The sequence below is a fragment of the Miniopterus natalensis genome, chromosome 10 (genome assembly GCF_054644295.1).
Source record: "Miniopterus natalensis isolate mMinNat1 chromosome 10, mMinNat1.hap1, whole genome shotgun sequence".
Lineage (NCBI taxonomy): Eukaryota > Metazoa > Chordata > Mammalia > Chiroptera > Miniopteridae > Miniopterus > Miniopterus natalensis.
Genome location: NC_142090.1, coordinates 57865794 through 57888093, shown reverse-complemented (window position 1 = coordinate 57888093; position 22300 = coordinate 57865794). Strand labels below are relative to the sequence as shown.

Genomic DNA, 22300 nt, shown 5'->3' with positions numbered 1-22300 from the left:
CAGACTTGTGCAAAATCACACATATAGGTGAGAATGAAGGCCAAATGAATCCAGGCAGCTAGACTTTAAGAGCCTAGGCTCTTAGCCACAAGTGAAACTAACCCTTGCTGGTTGGTCATTCGTCCAATTTGTTAAAATTGACTGCAAGAGCCAAACATGCAGTTTGAGTGCCACCAACATGCAACTGAGAGACCCCCTAGACAAGAAGATCTCTAAAATCTGACTTAGCTTCCAAATCAGCTCCAAGAAGATTAAAATATCTCAAACAATGGTGGTACAATTAGTGCCTTCAAGGACATTTGCCAATAAAACAGCTGAAATCAGAAATGTCTAAGCTGAGCACAGAATTACTGAATTCTACGCATTCTTAAGACCCTTGAGAGATACATAGTTAACCTGTCACCCAATGTATAGGGTCAGATGCTGCATTAGCACAGGGGAAAGCCTCACTAAAAATTGTTCTTATAATCTACTTGTTAATTTAGATATCATTACAAGATGATGAACAATTCACAAGACCACTATTGATAAAATACAGAGGAACAGATGGCTGCCCTCTCTGCTTCTTCCCCACACTGTGGTCTGTTCTGTTACAGAAGGAGCTTATGCTCCTGGGGCCCCACTTCCCATCTGTGCCCAACTTCTCAATTCAGCTTCCAGGAGCCTGAAAGAGAGATTCCAGGTCAGGGGAAAAGGAGGGAATGAAAGAGCTGACTTCTCTGGCAGATTCCTTCTCTCACCAGGAAGGTGTCCAGGCATTAGAAATCCAGAAATCATCTTGTCAAAGGATATTACAAAGAATATTTAGGTTCTATTTGATCTAAAGAGCTATGTAATTGTTGGACTGCATATCTGGGTCAAAAAAAGACTCTTATGGAACAGCATAGGATCCCAATCAAAATTTCTATTTTGTCTTGGAGTAAATGTGTTTGAAGTCCCAACAATCAATACACAGAATTGTGGAAACAGACTGTTGTCATCTCACATCTACTTAGTAGCCTCAGGGATCTCTATTATATCAATTCTGTCTGCTTCCAACCTAACTACCAATGCCTCAGTCATACTCACTACCCTTCCTGACACAATCACTCTCCACACAAGCTATAGTTCACGAGTCCTTCAATCACCCAGGAAAGTAATACACATTCTTAAAAAAAAAATTCAAAGCAAAATAAAAGAGCCTATGTAGAAAAGACCAAGAAGAAATCACCATGAAGAAAACTAATGCATCCATTCGTCTAATATATGTACACTTAGTAAAAAGAAAGTAGTGAAAAGTTTGATCAAAGCCACTATGCAGTCCTTTTTTCTCCTGAGCTTTCCAAGGTGCAATGCATGTCCCAGTCCACTATTACAAATCTCTCTGTGAAATAGAGAGGAATAAACACCTGTACTGGGTTGAATTAGTGTCTCCCCAAAATTCACGTCCACTCAGAACCTCAGAATGCAATCTTATTTGCAAACAGTGTCTTTGCAGATGTAACTGGCTAAGATGAAGATAAGGTAGGCTACAAGTCCAGCAACTGCTGTTCCTATAAGAACAGGAAAAAAACACAAGAAAGAAGGCCATGTGATGACAGACACAAAGATTGTAATGATGCAGAAACAAGCCAAGGAACATCAAGGCTTGCTGGGAGCCACTGGAAGCCAGGAAGAGACAAGAAAGGATTCTCCCCTAGATCCTTCAGAGGGAGCACATCCTGCTGATGCTTTGACTTTGGACTTCTAGCCTCCAGAACTGTGGAAAAATAAATGTCTGTTCTTTTTAAGGCACTAAGTTTGTGGAAATTTATTACGGCAGCCCTAGGGAAATAATAGAATACTCCAAAAATGAAATGCAAAAAATGAACTCGGATTGGTTAATTACCAATGAATTACAGCACAGATATCAAACCTAACATTCAATCTTCATAAGCAATTATATCAGACAGCTATAAGGAAAAAAAATTGTATGGTTTAAAAAAACAATAACAAAAATAAATAAAGAGGCTGTGATGTAAGACAGGTGTGATGACAAAACTCAAATAATAAACAAGAAAATTTTTAATGCTCAATTAAAATCAGCCTTATTTTCTATTTCATAACTTTACCACATTATAAAAATATCAACACAGATCATTTATATACCAAACTCACTGTACTATTAAATATTTAATTATATAATCAAATTACAATTATACAATTAAGTAACAATTAAAGGACCAATTATTCACTTTCCTAGCAGTTTAACTGTTTCCACATAAAAAAAATGTTGTCTTTCTTTCTTAATCACCTCTTCAATTTCTATTTACCTCTGCCTTCCTGGGTACTTCAGTTTTTATTAGAAATTAAAAATGTTTTGCCAGAATTCTAATAGCATAAAGGGGGGGGGGATCAATTGAGGAATAAATGGAACAAAGACTCAGTTTCTGGAAAAGGGTGAAGAGAAGAAGAGAGAGAAAAGCTGGGTAAAACACAGGGCACTTTCGGACAGGTATTAAAAAGAATATATTGGAAGTTGAGGAGAGATTAACCAAAGAACTGATATGCATATCTGCATAACCCATGGGCACAGTCAATACTGCTGTGAAGGCCTGGGTGGGGGGGAAGGAGGGGGTTACTGAGGGGAAAAAGGGGGGACATCTGTAATACTTTCAACAGTAAAGATAATTTAATTTAAATAAATAAATAATAAAAATTAAAAGAAAAAATATGGTCACTGAATTGTAAAATACAATGGATTCTGATACAAAAATTATACCATCTATATATAGTAGTATTTTTGCCTGTGCCTCTCCAATATCCTAATATTTATATCTCTTGTTCTTTCTCTTAACTAATTGTATTGGGTCTTACATATATTTGTTATACAACTGCAGTGATGATAAAGATTCTTAAATTAAAAAAATAAATAAAAGAACATATTCAAATACTGAGTTCCACAGTGTACAGTTTACCACTACAGGGTTCTTTTTCTTCTCTGTGCCCAGACTGTCCCTCAGCTGCCCTGTCGATCCTGTTCCTTTCCTGGTTTTGACCCTAGCTTGCCCCACTATACTTACTGAATAATGTGCCTGCACCTTCATAAACAAGCTTTCCCCCTACATTCACCGCCCTCAAAATCTATCTTTTTTGCTTACCTTAATTTAATGACAATAACATAACCTTGTTTATGAAACAAATATGCAGTATAAATCCAAATTTTCTACTCAAAATCTCTCTGCCATAGTGTAATGGTTAAGTGTGGGCTCTGGAGTGTGACTGGCCAGATTCAATGTTTACCTCTGCCACACCCTAGCTGTGACCTTGGCTGAGTGACTTAACCTCTCTGTGTCCTACTTTCTTCACTCAATATTGTTCGTTGATATTATTACTATTATAATTTTAAATTGCTCTCTATTAGAATATCTAATAGATTTCTCTTCAAACTTAACTCTCACCTAAGAAAACCATTAAATATTCAAGAATCCACAAAAGGAGACAACTGGTTCCCTCACTTTCATTCCTTGTCCAGGGAAACCTTAGCCAAAAAAAAAAAAAAATGTTTGGACATCTAGAATATAGTATCACAGAGTAAGAACCTATACACTTTTAAGTTATTTTAAAGCTGGCATATCCTAGGAAATTCCATCTACTCCCTTTCAAAGCCTATCTCCTGATTCTTTATCAGTACCATTAAAAACCATGACGATATCATTTAAAGATTTTAAATTAAAAGAGAAAAGCTGGCCCTCAGCACTGCTACTTAATTCTCTAAGCTGCCATCAAAGACAGAATGAGTTTCAAAGCACCTGAACCTAAATCAAGCCATTAAGCACTTGAGCTCTATGAGATAAAATTCAAAGTCCACCTTTGGACATAAATCTAGGTAAGATTAGGGTTGCTTATAAGTATTTACACTGTAGGTGAAAATTATGTGTTAAAACCTAAATTCCCAGGTAAGCTTATAAGTGGCAAGCAGCCACTTGAAAACTGTGTGGTGCTTTCCTACTTTGAAATCTTCCTGCTGTTGACATTTTGTGAATAAGGAAATTGACCAAGAGAGTAGAAAAGAGGAAAACTAAAATTAAAGTGTTTCATTGCAATTCCACAAGCCATGCTACTCCCTCATCAATGTAAAAATATAAAAATGAACACACCTCGCAAGCATCTCCCACCTTCGTCCTAAGTATTTCAAGCTCTACCACTGGCCACAAAGAAGGGTTAATGTGCACAGATTTCTAGGAGTATTAATAGCAAAAGATGATGAGCATTGGTGTTAGCTTTTGTTTCCCCATGTGAACAGCAGAAAAATAAGGCTATGAAAGGCAAGACTGAGAAGACAAAAGAGAAACAAATAACCAAAATTGACCCAAAGTTTAATTCTTCTTCTTACTATAGGGTCATTTCTATCATTAAACATCACTCAGAAGTCAGATATTATTAGGAAAACCTCAAAATACTTTATTCAAAAGAAAGCACAATGCCATTTTGTGATCAGCAACTCCAGGATTCAACAATTCATTTCATTCTCTGATCTCTGAGTTTAAAGATCCCTTGGGAAATGAAAACCACAATGCAGAGGTAGACAGTTTCTAAGAGATGACACAAACCAACTTCTTGTTCTACAAGTGGGATTACTGGGGTCCAAAGCCATTAGGTGGTGTTACGGACTGAATTGTGTCCCCTAAAATTCTTATGTTGAAGAGCTAACCCCAGGACCTCAGAACGTGACTTTATTTGAAGATAGGAAATTTTCAGAGGTAATTTTAAGTTAAAGTGAGTTCATGAGAGTAGGCCCTAATCCATTATGACTGGTGTCCTTATAAGAAAAGGAAATTTGGACACAGGCAGGTATAGAGGGGAGATGATGTGAAGACACAGGAGAAGATAGCCCTCTATAGGCCAAGGAGAGAGGCTTGAAACAGATTCTTCCCAAATGGCCCCCAGAAAGAGAGCCTTGACATCTTGACCTAGAGCTTCTAGGCTCCAGAACCATGAGATGATAAATTTCTGTTCTTTAAGCCACTCAATGTGTGGTACTTTGTTACAGCCCTAGCAAACTAATACAGGTGACTTGCCTTATAATGTACAGTGATGAAAAACAAAATCAGGTTCAACACCCAGCTTTCCAGACTCTAATATTCATGGGGCTTTCCAACTCACTACAATGCCTTACAAATTAACTCCCAGATTTCACTCAAAGATCTCTCCCACAAAAACACGATACTTGTTCAACTTGTTAAGAACCATGCTAGCCAGGCTGGGCGTGGCTCAGCGGTTGAGCATCGACCTAGGATCCAGGAGATCACGGTTTGATTCCAGGTCAGGACACATGCCCGGGTTGTGGGCTCGATCCCCAGTCGGGGGCATGCAGGAGGCAGCCGATCAGTGACTCTCTCATCACTGATGTTTCTCTCTCTCCCTCTCTCTTCCTCTCTGAAATCGATAAAGATATATTTTAAAAAAACAAAAACCATGCTAAATATATCCTACTTAGGCTGCACTCTTGGGAGCTACACTGCCACATCGCCAACAAGCACTATCATAATAGATGGCTCATGAACTCAAAATACCTAAAATCCAAATCAACTACCCCTCAAAGTTAGCAGGACACTGTTTTGATCTAAGAACATCTAGGTATAAGATCCAACTCCTCAGACAAGTCATCTAACCTCTCTGAGCCTCAATTCCATATTTATAATACAGATTCTATAAACAATATAAATCCTATACAAAAAACAGTAACAACAAACCTTCAATGAGCTAATGTGAAGATTAAATTGGATAATAGCCCTTTCAAACTGTAAAGTGTTAAAAGAAGTTCTCCAGAGAATCACAAACTATTTCTCCCTGTGGCATCATCTTTTTATTCAGTCAATCTCAAAACCATTGATATTTCCCTTTCAAATCATCTATAACCAATAATTCACCTTGCTCTGACAATTCATTCTCTACCCATCTTTTTTTGTGACTACTTTCCAATAAACCTGAGTCCTAATAAATCTGCACTACTTTGAATAACTGATTTATCAGCTTCCATATTCCTTCTTATCTAATTTATATCATATCCTAATATCAGATTTAGCTTTCTAATACATTCAGCTCAAAGTTCTTCAGAGACTCTCCAACACGCAAAATGTCCCAGCTACACAGCCAGCCCTGCATTCTACAACAGAACTGAATCCCAGCCACAGTTCCTAAGCTTATTTCAAGACTTAACCATGTGCCCAAGGGCCTTGCTTCATATCCAGGCAGCATAAACAGCTCATCAACAGCCTCAATTGACCCTAGTTGCTTCTTTCCTTGAACTTCCCATTGAGGGACCCAACTGTCACAGCTGGATCCAATAAAGTCATTATGAACTGTCTACTAACAGGCACCAACAGCAAGGTTAGGCTGGTTAATTCCACGGAACAGGCTTACTACTCAATTTCATTTTCTCCCTGCTTTTCTCTAGGTCAGGCATCTCTTTGCCACTCTCTTCCTTAATATTCAGGGTCTACCATAAGCAAATTCAATAGCACTCTTAACCTTGCCTCCCTCCTTAGCTCAACTGGAACCCACGGCTCCATCTCGGCCAGTGGTTTCCAATCTCATCAGACCCAATATCCTCTTTATATAACAAATGCCACAATGAAATGAAATTCATAGATAATAGGGTCTGTGTGCACACATAATTTCAGATATTTATATATAGAATTTCAAATATATATCAATACATAAAATGTAAAAGAAATAAAAAATAACTTATAATAAAAGATGTATTTAAATATATAAATAAAGGAGGTACAACTACACTGCAAATCATGATAGAGTGGTGCTCACATCTATATATAGAATAAGCCTGAACACAACCACTACAAATTCAGACTGTTTGAAAGTGTTACATTAGTGACTTAATTAACACAAGCAATATTGCCATTAGATAAGTAACTTTCCAAAATGGCAAACAAATTCTAGTAAAATTTTAAATAAAACAAAATATAATTTTTCTTCCATTTACACGGTAGTTATATTCCTAGAAAATTTGGTACATATTAAATGTATGCAGAGCATGCTTTGGGTTTATACATTAAATAGTTGGCAAATAGCCTAAGACAAATATAAACAGGTTTTCACCTGCATGAATGCCCAGTAGGACATTCAAAAGGCTTATGGGACATAAAACAACTATTCATTGTATTAAAGCAGGGGTTGAGAAACTTTGTAAAGGGCAGACAGTAATCACTTTAGGTTTTGTGGACCATGTACTTCGTCACAACCACTTGATTCTGAAAAAGAAGCCACATACAATACATAAACAAATAGGAGTGTTGCATTCAAATAAAAGCTTATTTTAAAAAACTGGCAGAGGGACTTAGATTGCAGTTTCCTACTTCTGTATTAGTGTCCTACATATTGCAGAGTGTCCAGCTCTGCACTAAATGTCAATTGCACTATCCAATTATTGTGATGATACCTTCTATGGAGCAATAACCATCCCATCCTCCCACATCCACCAAATGAGAACTCCTGACCCAGTCACTGTACCTGAGCTTTCTGGTCTCAGCTCCCTCTATACCTCTCCGGAATGCAACTTGTCTTTAATCTGCTCTTCACTGCTTATCTCTCTTATGCCTAATTCAAGGCCCACCTGACACCTTACCTCCCTTGACTAATGGAGGAATTTACTTAAAACTTACAATATTTTAGAAATGATTTGGCACTAAAAATGCCACCTAATATTATTTCTCAGATTATTATCTGTATGTTCTGTCTCCCACCTGGAAAGCAGATTCCTTGAGGGCAGAGTCTGTGTCTAATACTCTATAGTCGCTCAATGATTTTCCTTAAGTCACTCAATAAATATTATGATTACCATGCTACATGTTGAGGATATAGCAGTGAACAATCCAATAAGGTCCCTGATCTCACTAAGATTATATACAAGTAGAGAGGAGTGAAAATAATTAATTTCAGATTCCAGTAAGAACTATAAAGAAAACAGGGTGCTGACATGGAGAATAAAAATGCATAAGATGATGGTCAGCTGCTATTTTAGATATAACAGTAAAAGGAAATTTATCTGAAAAGAAAACATCTGAATTGACACCTGGCACATGAGAAGAGCCAGAGAAGAGCACTCTGGGAATGGGGAACACATGTGTAAAATCCCTGACATAGCAAATCTTGTAGCATGTTTTGGGGAAAAACAGGCCATTCAGTACTTGAAACTGAGGCTGGCCATAAAGATAAAGAAAGCAGACAGATTTGAGACATGTTTTAGTCAAGTAACTTACAGGGCTCCTTCATGGGCAAGATTTAGGAAGGAGGAATACTGGGTGCTGCTATTGCTAATATTGGGTGAAAATGATTTGAGTGATGGAGGGGAAAAAGAGTTCCTTTGGATGTGTTAAGTTCGAGATGACTGTTACACATTGACTGACTATTCGAGGTTGAAACAGCCTTGCATTCCTGAAAGAAAGCTCACTTGGCAGTGATATATTATCCCTCTTATATATTACTGGATTCAAGAGGAAATGCCAGGTAATGGATATATGAGAATGGAGCTAAAGGGAGACATGTATAAGTCATCAGCTTATAGTTGCTATTTAAATTCTTGAAATAATAAAATCACATTGGAAAGAGTGCTGATTAGAGAAAAGAAGGCCCTTTCCCTGTCCTTAAACTCCCTAATATTTAGAAAAGGAACCAGCACAACAGAAAGAGAAAAAACTACCTACTCGAAAGGTCTGGTGTCACAGGGGAGAATGTTTCAACCATGTATGATCTGCTAAAAGGTTTGGCAAATTAAGAAGAAGAGGTGTCTATTTTATTTGGTAAGAAGGAGGTCATTGATTAACTTTATAAGAACATTTTCAGCTAAGTAGGAATTATGGAAACCAAACTGAAGTGGAATAAAAAAGAAAATGAAAGATGAAACCAGAAAAAAGACTTTCAAAAATAATTTAAATCATAAAAATAGTTGTGGAAAACAAACCCGTAACGGACTACATTTAGCTCATCAATACCTTAATAACACTATTGCAGTAAATCGCTGATATTCATACCTCACTGTAGATTACCAGAACAAGTAGCTGTGGTTCCTTCAGTGCAAAAATAATTTGTACTTTCAAAAATGTAGTAGAGGTAGAGCTTTTAATACTAAAAGTTCTGAAACTGAACTTAAAACTTCCCGTAATAAAAGAAGATATTATCTTGGAGTACAGATACTATGCAAGAAGTAATAAAGCAAAAGACAGAGCAATTGTATTTAATAAAAACTTAAATGTAACAAGTAACTACATTGTAAAAGGAATTTCTAGAAAAATGTCAGAACAAAAGAAAATATAACATAAATGATGCTAATATATAAAGAGTATGTATAAGTCAATAAGAAAAATCAATAGAAAATGTAGTAAGGGATAGAACAAAGAAATCAAAAACGAATATAAATGAGTAATAAGAGTATGATCCCCTTTTATCTATCTATTTATTTATTTAGAAGGAAGAAGGAGGGGAGGAAACATTGATGTGATAGAGGAACATCGATCCATTGCCTCCTATATGTGGCCTGACCAGAGGATCAAACCCACAACCTAGGTATGTGCCCTGACCGGGAACTGAACACACAACCTTTTTGGCGTATAGGATGACGCTCTGACCAACTGAGCCACTAAGCCAGGGCTGGTCCCCCATTTTAAGGACTTTCCTGAAAAGTCATAAATACAGAGTAATGCTAGATTAATATGTACCTTAGGAGCTCTGCAAACCAAATCAGATAGATAATCTCATTTTATATAGCATGACTTGATATGATTGCAAGAGGTACTGATCTTTAAATTTCCGCTTATACATTCCAATAAGAGATAAAACCATATAATTTTAAAACTCATCATATTCAGAGGTGCATAATATTTAAACAGCTACAGGTATCATGTAAACACAAAAGCAAAGATAACAAAAGAAATGCCCACCTTCCCTGATAGCTGTAAAAGGTGTCCCTTCTTCTTCTTGCAGCCTGATCACCTTCAGGGCTACCAACTTCCCATTTACCCTGGAAAAGAAGGAAAGAAAAAATGAGAGGCAAATCCATGAAAATCTGTTCCTGTTATGGTTCTAATTTTCTTCCTTACCATTTATATTTTTTGCACTGAAAATGTCAGGGACTCAATTATGCCGCCACAACAAGATTAATTTCAGTCAGGCTGGGAATTCTATATCATCATCATCATAAATATTCACACTTTAAATACTCCATTTCAAATACTCGCACTTGCATAGTCCAAAATTTAACTGAAGTTTTCTCTGATTCACTCTATGTTCCTTCCAGAATGAAACTAGTGCTTAACAAAATCACCGTGCTCCATGCTCCATCAATTACTCTCAGATTAATTAAAAATAGAGCAGTCAAAATAACATTCTTTGTTTCTCCAATAGCTCCTTTGTTTCTTTTGCTGAAATGTCTTCATCTTCAGTCCTAAACTGAAGTCATTCAGTCCCAAGGACAGAAACTTGATACTCAGCCTTCCCTCTACCTTCTTCCTTCCTCCCTTTCCTTCTGCCCTCCCCTTTTTCCTCCCTCCCTTTCAATATCAACCATGCCTCCCTTTTCAAGATTTTTTTTCTTACCAGAGCATCCTAAAATTACATTTGGTCTGATTGTGTTTTATAATACAGTGTATCATCAAAATAAAAATTATGACTATTTTACTATTACAAGGTTACACAAGACCTATCCAAAGCAGATGGTTCTTCCAGATGCATTCTAAATGGGTATCAGCTCTAATTAAAAGTAAGAATGCACTAGGCAGATAACTTTTATCCGGTTGATTCTGTTAGTCTTCTAATCGAATGCTTTTTCTTTTTGTTTTTCATTTTTTAAATATGTTTTTATTGATTTTTAGAGAGAGAGGAAAGGAAAGGAATAGAGAGACAGAAACATCAATGAGAGAGAAACATCATCGAGTGACTGCCTTCTGCACGCCCCCCACCAGGGATCGAGCCTACAAACCGGGCATGTGCCCTGACCGGGAGTCAAACCAGTGACCTCCTGGCTCATCGATGGACGCTCAACCACTGAGCTAGACTGGCCAGGCTGAATGTTCTACTTTCTTTACTGGGCCTACATGCACACATTAAAAATTTTGTAAAGATACAAAAAGGCATTTGATGAAAAAGTCAATCTCCCTGCCACATCCTTCTCAGCCACCCAGCTCCCATCCTCTGAGGTCACCACTTACTATTATTCATGTATACTTAAACACACACACACACACACACACACACACACACATACAGGTGTGGGCAAAAACAAGTTTACAGTTTTTCATACGGAAAACAATACAATAATAAATAACAATACAAGAATTAACTCTGGCCCTGGCCAGTGGGGCTCAGTTGGTTGAAGTGTCATCCCATGCACGGAAAGGTTGTGGGTTCAATTCCCAGTCAGGGCACATACCGAGGCTGCGGCTTCAATCCCCAGTGGGAGGACAAGTGGGAAGCAACCAATTGATGTCTCACTCATACATCAATGTTTTTCTCTCATTCTCTCTTTCCCTTCCCTGCTCTCTAAAATCAGTAAAAACATATCCTCCAGTGAGGATTAAAAAAAATTATAAACTCTGTTTCACATATTCACAATTGTAAACCTACTTTTGCCCAACCCATACACACACACACACACACACACACACACACATAGAATACATACACACGTGTACATACACAAATGGTAGTATGCCATACAGAGTACACTGAATATAGTTTTTATCCCTTAATATATTTTGGTGACTTCCTCTTAAATTCATGGAAAACTGTATCTTGCTTTTAAAAGACCACATGGTATTCCTTTGCATAACTGTGATACTTAATTCAATCCTACTCCTGTATTGATAGGCACTTGTCATGATTCCAACTTTTTGCTACTAAAACAGTAAACAATGATGCAATAAATATTCCTAGAATGTAATTTCATCTACATAAAAATATGTCTATAAGGTAAATTCCTAAAAGTAAAATTGCAAGATCAAAATGTACATGCATTTCTAAATTCTAATTCGGATGAATAGTAGGAAATTATCCTGCATAGGGTCTGTACCAATTTACACTTCCTATAGCAAATGATGAGCCCCTGTTCCCCCTTCACCTATACTATGCTATCAACCACTAAATTTGCCAGTCTGATAGATGAAAAAGGGTTTTCCATTGCAACTTAAATTGCAACCAAAGATCTTTCAAGGTTATGGAACTAGCAAAGGAGAACTGAGTCTGAAATAAAGAACTTGAATGTTTTTTTTCAGATCTGAATTCATTTGGTCTGTTTTTGCTCAAAAAACTGCCGCAGACATGAAACTCCAAAGGCCAAGAATTTATCACAGCCCAACCATCCTACTGGCATTCCTCATGAAACTCACTGTGGAAATACATTATTGGTTACAGTAATCAAATAAGGAGATCTGATTATAAGGCTCCACGATGTGCCTGCCATCTACGTGGTGTTTATTTTTCCTTGTATTTCAGCTGGAAGGTCAGACCTGCTGCTTTTCTGCCCTGCAAGTCTCCTCTCTGAGTACACCATTTATGTGTTCTCATCCTGATTGTGCTCCGGGTACCCAGGTGCAGGCAGAACATTAATATGCACACGCAGTTCAACTGGAGACTGTACCTTGTGCTCTTCACTATGTCCTTTAGGAGTAAGGGAGACCTTTAGCGGGGCCTCGGGCTGGGATGCAGTCAGAGCTGACATCTGCACAGATTTTTCTCAGCCCAGTTGAGCTCATCACTTGCTCCCTGAGGAGGCAGTAACTAATTCCAGGAACTGCTTGGAATTTTCCCCTCATTTACTGATATTTCCCCCTCACCCATGAAAAAACACACAGACAACCTTCCCACAAAGCTTTCCCATTTCCCTTGAGATTGTTAACTTATACATATTATGAACTGAATCCTGAGATACAGGGAATTCATGTTTTTGAAGGTTATATACTTAAAACACACTCTCAGACCATGAAGCTATGATTGCCTGTAATACACTGAAAGGAGATGAATCTTCAATTGAGCCAAAACTTACTCTTTAAATGCAACTAGAAGTACAACACCTTTAATCTCATAGACTAATGTGCGTTATTTTTGTAGTGAAAAAAAATTTTGAACATTTATTATGATTAACCACATAAAAGAACAGGATCCAGTCCTGGCCAGTGTGGCTCAGTTGGCTGGAGTATCGTCTCATACACTGAAAGGTTTCGTGTCAGGGCACATGCCTAGGTTGTGGGTTCAATCCCCCAGTTGGGGCACGTACAGAAGGCAGTCAGTCAATGTTCTTTCACATCAATGTTTCTCTCTCTCTCTCTCTCTCCCCCTCTCTCCCTCCCTCCCTCCCTCCCTCCCCACCCCCCTGTCTCCCTCTCTCCCTTCTTCCCTCCCTCCCTTCCCCTCTCGTCTGAAATCAATACGCATATGCTTGGGTAAGGATTAAAAGGAAAGAAAGGACAAGATCCAGATTAATGGGATTCTGATTCTGAAGCATAATTCTCCATGAATTAAATCTCCAAGTATTAATTTATTTTAGTTATGATAAACATAACAGTTAGAGATGTTGAGATTTTGTGCTACATCACATGAAATTAACATTTCCTTAAGATTTATACTTCCTTAAGATTTAGACTATTAGCTCCAGGAGAGAAGGAACTTTTTTCTGTTTTGGTAACTGTTATGTACTCAGTGCCTAAAACTGCCTGCAATAGACTCAAAATATTTCATTGAATGAATATTAATAATGTTAATGTGCTATTTCCTTCCTTATACCTGCAAGATAACTAAAGAATAAGGTATAAAAATTACTGCTCAATATCACTAATCATCAGGAAAATATGAATCAAAATCACAGGAGATAATCGCCTCACACCTGTGAGAATGGCTATCATCAAGAAGGCAAGAGATAACGGGAGCTGGAGAGGATATGGTGAAAAAGGGAACCTTTATGCAGAAGGGTTTGAACAAGATATATGCACTCTCATGCTTATCGTAGCATTATTCACAATAGCCAAGATACAGAGACAACCCAAACGCCCATCAATGAATGAACAGAAAAAGAAGTGGTGCTCAACACAACAGAATGTTATTCAGCCACGAGAAAGAAAGATATCCTCCCATTTGCGAAAACATGAATGGACCCTGACATATTATGCTAAGTGAGATAAGTCAGACAGAGAAACACAAGTACTGTATAATATCCCTTACATGTGAAATCTAAAAAAGTTAAACGTATAAAAAAAGAGAAAGTAAAATGGTGGTTAGCAGGGAATTGGGGGAAGAATGATAGATAAGACTGATGGTTTTTAAGACTTGTAAAACCAGAGTTGTAATGAGTAATAAGCAATCCATAGAGATCCACTGCACAGTATAATGAATATAGACAGTAACAGTACTCTAATGTGATAAATATCACTACACTGCCAATCATAGTACAACAGATAAATGCATTGAAGTAACACGCTGTATACCCTAAACTTATGCAAGGTTACATGTCAAATTTATTCAATCAAAAAAATTACTACTTTCAAATATTTCAGAAATCTCAAAATTTTATAAAGCTTTCACATTTTTTCATGTTTGGTTTAAATATTTTCTTTTTCAAATTAAAGATGCAGTCTCTCTGTTTTTGATGCACGTAGATATGGAAAATTCTCATTTCCTTAAAATTTTATGATTTATGGAATGCTTTGTTAATTAGCCTTTTGCACCCAACAGACAGGTTTCAAAACTTTCATTATCCTTTAACAATATGAGCCCAGATCACTGTGTCTTCCTCTTCTCCAACTGCTTCATTGGTTTCCCACAAAGAACCATACTGATTATCAAATTGCTCTTTAACCTAAGAGTTACTCTAACTTTCTCTTTTCTTAATCAGTTTTTCTCTACATGTCTAGACACTCGCCAACTCCTGAATCACTCAGTTCTAAAATCTAGTAAAACTGTTAAGTCACTGGCTCCACTTTTGGAAAAGGTACCTTTGGAACAAATATGACAAATTTTTAAATGTTCCATCTTTGGTACATGTATTTTTTTAAATTTAGTACGGGCCAAAATAATTGAAATTTTAAGTTACTACTCTACCAAACTGTCAGTTTTTAAAGATATCAAAATAAGAAGCCTGTTGTTCTATCAAAAACAAACTAAACACTGTATCTAATAATTACCTGGGAGTTTAAACTATTTTTATTAAAGATTCAAAACATAGGCTTCAAACACCGATTTAAGTTCTTTAGAATGATTACGAAATTCAAACTGAAGCAATAAATTAGAGCTGTTTACAGGAAAATATTGAAGATTCCTCGTTAACAAGTCTTATTAATTAAATCAAAAGCTAATGAACAGAAGGCAATCAAGGCTTGATTGGCAACGGAGACATAAATTAGGTAAAATAAGGTGGTTAAAAATAAATGCTTTAAATTGTGCCACTATCACCACAGGACATTCTATTGGAGGTAGCTGTCAGGTTTGTGTCTAGTTGTTCTAAGCTATATAGAGAGCCATTTTAATTGCAGAGATTCTTCTTTATTCTCTGATTCTTCCAACAACTGCTGTTCCCAGCCTGGCCTCCTTGTCAAGCTCACTTCAGGCCCAAGGATGAGTGTCTCACTGCTCTGGTCTGTCAAACTGGACGAGCTGGCAAGTGCGGCATGAAGAAGAGCCAGGGGATGCCCGAGCACGCACAGAGCTATCCACGCAGAGACATGGGGGGCTGGGTGTCCCAGCAGAGCCATGCTCAAGTGGATCCAGCTTTCAGAATGGTTCTAATCACAAATGCACATCTCTGCCAACTTCAGAACTCTACCCACAGTTCTGTGTGCCCTAAGTGTGTAAATAATACTACAATTCTCTTGTGAGAGTGAAGCTTTGAATGTCAACAGCCTATTCGTATTTTCATGCATTTCTTCATTTGTTCACTCAACATTTCCTGAAGCCTATAAAGAAAGACTCCTCAGTTAGCTCAGGGTAAGTTTTCCAGGTTCAAAAGTTGATGCACAAAGAGAATGTCATTACAGGCAAGCAATTCTCAAAGGAGAGCTTGAAGATTTTCTATTTTATTAGTTACCTGAAATTAATAGGATAACAGTATAATAAAACAAAATTACAAATACTATCTAGATCATCTTTGAAAATAGTGTCCATGTGCTAACACCTAGAAGAATTATGTCTAAGGATATAAAGGAAATTAAGGCAATATGCCTAAAAGAAATTTAATATGCTCTGGGAAATTTAATATATTCTTCCTCACTCTTTCATTATGATTTTGCCTCAAGAGAAACTACTAAGGAAAATACTACCGAGTTCAGGTAGACACCACGCTTCTGTCTCCTTACTGCATTGGTTTAGAAGCAACAGTAGAAAATGTAGATATTAACAGAGGAAGGACAATGACAAGATCGGGTATATCAACGATAATATTTTGGGCCAAATTTTTAAGTTTTTGGCAAAGTCATTATCATTAATACTTTAAAGTTTTACTAATAGCACTTCTTTTATTCTTAAGACACAAGTTAAAATGCTAATGATACTGTATTAAATACATACTTCAAATATCAAAAACTTAACTAAGTAATCGTGGTACTACTATCCCCATCTAAATTCAATTTTTATTCACGTGTAAATGAGAGATCATTTCAGAACTATTTAGCCTTTGCTATTCTGAAATACCCTAAAAGTGCTATTATACTTTATTCTCAAAAAATAGGTTAGGATCAAGATGGCAGCATAGGTAACAGCTGCAGCTGCCGCCTCCCGCAACCACATCAAAATCACAACTAAAATACAGAACCACCCGCACTCAGGGCCTCCTGAGATCTGGCTGCACAGAAGCCCCACAACCAGGGACCTGAAGAAACATTGAGACCGGGAAGAGGGGCGGAGGCAAGGGCGGATGGGAGCTGAATCTCAGAGACGCAGCTGTGGGCCCACACCTGGTGCTTCGTCTAAACCCAGGAGGACATCTCGGTGGTGGGGGTTTCCTGGAGGAGTGAGGGGTCCCAGTCCCACAGCAGGCCCCCAGCCCAGGGCTCCGGGGCCAGGGAGAGATGTCCCCACAACTCTAGGCTATGAAACCAGCGGGGACTGTCGCTGAGGGTCGCAGAGGCTTCGGGAGCCCCAGCAGCTCCTCTAAAGGGCCTGGCACGGACTCACTCGGACGCTCCCTCTGAGCCCAGCGCCCGGCAGCAGCTTGAAAGGACCTGGGACACTCGGGGAGGAACTAACCTGCCTGGAATCCGGGCAAGAGGAGGAGGGGCAGCTTTCTCCCAGGCAGAAGGGCTGGCGGAGGCCATTGCTCCTTTGGCGAGTCCTCCCCGCACAGCTGGCAGGCAGGCGCCATATTTGAATCGCCAGCACCTGACTCGCACCTTTGGCCCCGCCCTGTGATTCCCGGAGGCCCCTCCCCACCTGCAGCTCATCCAGGCCGTTTCCAGGGGCTTTTCTGTGCAAGTGGCCTCTCCAGCCTCATGCTTAGGACTTTCCTAAAATCTCTCATACAAGCAGCAGCTGCCCCATATGGCTTGATAAGTGGCCCCAGGCCTGGCACCAGCAGCAGCCTGCACTGGCTCATAGCCTGGCCTCTCCTGGACACCTCCAAGCCCAGCACAAGTAGCAGCCAACTACGGTTTGCTGTATGGCTCATGCTGGGTGGCCCTGGGCAAGCACAGGCTGACTTTGCACCTCCCAGGAGGCCCCAGAGACAGTGCACCTGGTGGTCAGACTTGACCACGCTAAATTACAACTCTACCACATGCATGAGTGACACACTCAAGGGGCGCACTTGGTGAACACCAAAGCCCCACTGAAGTAAATCCTGCTCCATAGGGGTGTCTCCATCACAGCAGCTCTTTGGCTGTAGCTGTAGCTGGTCCTCACAGCTGACTGGTCTGGGGATCAGTTCCTCCCAGTGATGCCAACATCAACCAAGGCTCAACTACAACAGGATAGTGCACACAGCCCACACAGGGGAGCACCTAGAAGGCCCAGCTCAGGTGACTGGGAAGGCTGAGCCAATGGACACTACAGGACACCTACTACACAAAGCCACTCTAAAAATTCTAGGAGATATAGCAGCTCTACCTAATGCATAGAAACAAACACCTGGAAGCAGCCAAAATGTGGAGGCAAAGAAACATATCACAAAGGCAAGAACAGAAGAAATCTCTAGAAAAGGAATTTAATGAAACAGATCCAAGCAAGCTAACAGATACAGAGTTCAGAATTTTGTTTATAAGGATGTTTAAGCATACTCTTAGGGAAATAACTGAGAAAATCAATAACATAATAAAGTACCAATTTGAAATGAAGGCTACACAAACTGAAATGAAGAATAATTTACAGAGAATCAACAATAGCATAGAGGATACTGAGAATCAAATCATCAATTTGGAACATGAGGACACAAAAAATACCCAACCAGAAGAGCAAAAAGAAAAAAGAATCCACAAATATGAAGATAGTATAAGGAGCCTCTGGGACAACTTCAGGAGGCCCAACATTCGTATTTTTGGGGTGCCAGAAGGAGAGGAAAGAGAGCAAGAAATTGAAAACGTATTTGAAAAAATAAAGACAGAAAACTTCCCCTACCTGGGGAAAGAAATAGACTTACAAGTCCAGGAAGCACAGAGGGTCCCAAACAAGAGGAACCCAAAGAGGCCCACAGCAAGACACATCAGAATTAAAATGCCAAAGGTTAAAGACAAAGAGAGAATATTAAAAGCAGAAAAAGAAAAGCAGTTAGTTACCTACAAGGGAGCACCCATACGACTGTCAGCTGATTTCTCAACAGTAACTTTGCAGGCCAGAAGGGAGTGGCAAGTAATATTCAAAGTGATGAAAAACATGGAACTACAACCAAGATTGCTCTACCCAGCAAAGCTATCATTTAGAATTGAAGATAAACAGCTTCACAGATAAGAAAAAGCTAAAGGAGTTCATCACCACCAGACCAGCACTACAGAAAATGTTGAAGGGTCTTCTTTAACAAGAAGCTGATGAACAAAAGAATCTGACGAACTAAATAGATCCAGAGACATTGACACATGTAACAGACGATCATATTTCAGAGGAAAGAGGGAAGGGGGTGGGGGGTGGGAAGAGATTAACCAAAGAAGTTATATGCATATATGCATAACCCATGGACACAGTCAATAATGGGGTGAAGGCCTGGGGAGGGGGTGGGAGCGAGGTGGAGAAGGTCATTTGGGGGGGGAAAAAATGGGATACCTGTAATACTCTCAACAATAAAGATATATTTTTTAAGATTTAATACAATGAGAAAAGGGTATGCTATGCTTAGACAACAATTATTACATGTAAAAGAAACGATGACTGCTAAAGCATAATTCATCACCGCCAATGTCTTATAAAATGTACAAACTCATAATAACTTTGAAACATAAAATTAATTAGAGTGGCATATAATGTTCACGGGAGAAAACAGAATTATGTACATTTCAACCACTTTAAACCAGCCAACTTTACGCCTTTCCAAAAATAAAATCTGGCAATGAAGAGTTTGAAGAGTTTGAGAGTCTTATTACCTTGCAAGTAAAGAAACCTCAGTGATCATTCAGACTTCTGAACAGACAAGAAGATCTTTTCTCCCTTATCTATCTTTGTCCTTTCAGGGCCTGGGAAAAAGGTAGCCCCCTCCCCCCCCCAGAAAGACTCTGATAGAACTCAAACTCCCCTAGAACACCCCTAAATGATTTCGTTCTTCATTACATTGAGCTAAAATTTGCTTCCTGTAAATTTCCACTCTCTGATTCAAATTCTGACTCCACAAAGACTAAACGAAATGTGCTTGTACAAGACAGACCCCCACTTAATTAAGTGTTAATATCCCGCCCCTCATTCAACAAATACTCATTGAGAAATGATGATTCTGTGCTTGGAATTAGGATGAACAACACAGACATGTTCCCTGCACTTATATCTCACCACGGAGACAGACATAAAGCACGTTAACTACAAAGAGGCTAAAACATGTCAAAGGGAGGCAGGAGGCTCACACTCATCAAAGATGGGACAATTTGAGCATTGCTAAAATAATACCTGTGTTAGAAAGGTTTCAAATATTGTTTAAGTCCATATGTTTATAAAAAGACTTAAAAAAAAAGCCATCAGTTATATTTGGAGGGTGCTATGGAATCACCTTATTAGTTTAAAAAACTGTAAAATATAAAGAATATATCAAGCGTTTCCCTTTCCTTTCATATATTTTCATATACACTGCATCTTAGCGTAACCAGGTCGTTGATACGTGAAAGTTTCTCTCTACAGATGTACTGCATGTAACAAATGAAGAAGAAATGATAGAGTTTGAATAACATCATTTTGCTAACCATAATCATTTAATAGATTAGGAACAGGTGCTAAAATCACCAAAAAAAGAGACTATCAGATAGTATGTGCCTCTTGATGGAAGCACTCATTCTACCCTAGAATAAATCCAAATTGAATCTAACCAAGTCTGTATCTAACTACTTATTTTAAAGAGATGGGGGAAAGTTAAATAACATTTTTGGGATATATCAGAAAAATCCAAACCTCAGGTAATTCTTCATACAGGAAAAATGAGTGCATTTCTTAACAAATAAATTTCCTGAGAAATGGGAGGGGGACCCATAGATTAAAAGAGAGGTATCAACTAATTGCAATGTATAGATCCAGTTTTATCTTGACTCCAACAGTGCATATGTATATTTGATGATATAAAGGAACTGTTGAATATTTTAGATGTGATAATGGTTTCACAGTTATGTTTTAAAATAGAGTTCTAATCTATTAAAAAATAAATGTGCCATGAAATAACATGATGTATGGGGTTTGTTTCAGAATAAGTGAGGGAAACAAATATAGATAAAGCAAAATCAGACAAGGGTTGACAATGTTTGAAATTGGGTAATTGGCTAATGGGGATTTATTATACCTATGTTCTCTACTAATTTTCTATAAAAAGTTCTATAAATTTTTTAAAACACCTAATACGAACTTGGTAATTAATAAATGCAATTAAGGAAAACTGTAATGTGCTTTAAAAAAGATAAAGAACCTAGTTTAAACAGTTACAGAAGGATTCTCTGAAAATATGACATTTAAGCTGAAACAAGAAATATAAAAGAGTAAACAAAGAACATTCCAGGCAAATGAAACAACCTGTACCAAAGCCCAGAGGCGGAGAACACAATGCATTAAACCAAAATATAAAAGAATGGCTGGAGCTTGCTGGCCAGGAGTGGGGTGAGGGGCATACTTACGGAGTTGGGACAAGAGAGCCTGATCATGGAGGTCCTTAAGGGCCACAGGAAGGATTGCTAAAAACCACCGCAGGACCTTAAGAAAGCGGGCGGTGTGATTAAATGATGTGTCTGCGGCTCGCTCACTATGGTGAAGGATGGTCGGAAGGAGCACAGCAGCAGCAGCAGCAGGGGGAGGTCAGGGGGCTGCTGCCGTGATTCCTGGAGGACATGGTGGCCACAAAGTGCCAGGTGCTGGGGAGAGCCGGGAGAAGGGAAAATGATATTCTGAAGACAGAATCGACATGCTGTCAGGATAAATTGAACTGGGTGTAGAGAAAGGTGGAAAGGATGACTCCAAATGTCCCGGCTTCGGTATCTGGGTGGTAGGAGGTACCATTTTTCATTTATTATTCAAGAGTTGAGAAAAACTAAAGAAGAGGAGATTTAGAATGACGGCACCAAGAGTCCTGTCTGGGAAGATCTAAGTGTGGGAACATCCAAGTGGAGATGGAAAGGAAGCACTGGTATTTATGGCTCTGGATCTCAGTAGGAAATCTAGGTCGGGTATAAAAGGGTGGGTCACTTGGAAGCATTCAAGGGAAGTAATAGCCTCAAGAGAAAGCCAGTTTCCTTTTAAAGCAGGCATTAAAAAACAGAAAGAGATAGAGAATATGTAATTTGTTCATCAGAGAATAATGTTCTAGATCCAGAAGACAGGGGAAGAGTCTGAAGGAGGGGAAAAGAGATGGTGCAGGAGGTGTAGTGAGAATACGGGAGTGAGGTCTGAGGGACAGGAGGTGATCAGGCAGTTTTACACCTTGGGTGGTACCTGGGTCAACAGGGACGTGAGGCAGAGGGGAGTCCATGCTGCCAGTCTCGGGAGCAGTGACATAGGGGCTGCTGCTCAGTGTAGCTGCCCCCGCGTGAACGAGGCAAGGCTTGAGGAGGGACGGGCCCAGCCTCTGCAGGTGGCCAGAAGGCACAGGTTCTCTGCCCTGGCTATATATGAGGATCAACGTGGGAACTTTAAAACATACCATTGTACCAACGTACTGTAAAATATACATGTATCATATGAC

At 38.8% G+C, this 22300-nt stretch overlaps 1 protein-coding gene across 1 annotated transcript in view; it reads right to left on the bottom strand.

The window, feature by feature from the left end:
* The window catches only part of CDK14 (cyclin dependent kinase 14), a 496763-nt gene that overhangs the window by 322106 nt on the left and 152357 nt on the right, over positions 1-22300 (bottom strand). The window contains exon 5 of the mRNA XM_087821147.1: positions 9918-9997. Coding sequence (XP_087677273.1) covers positions 9918-9997 — 80 coding nt within the window. The remainder of the gene's footprint in view (positions 1-9917; positions 9998-22300) is intronic.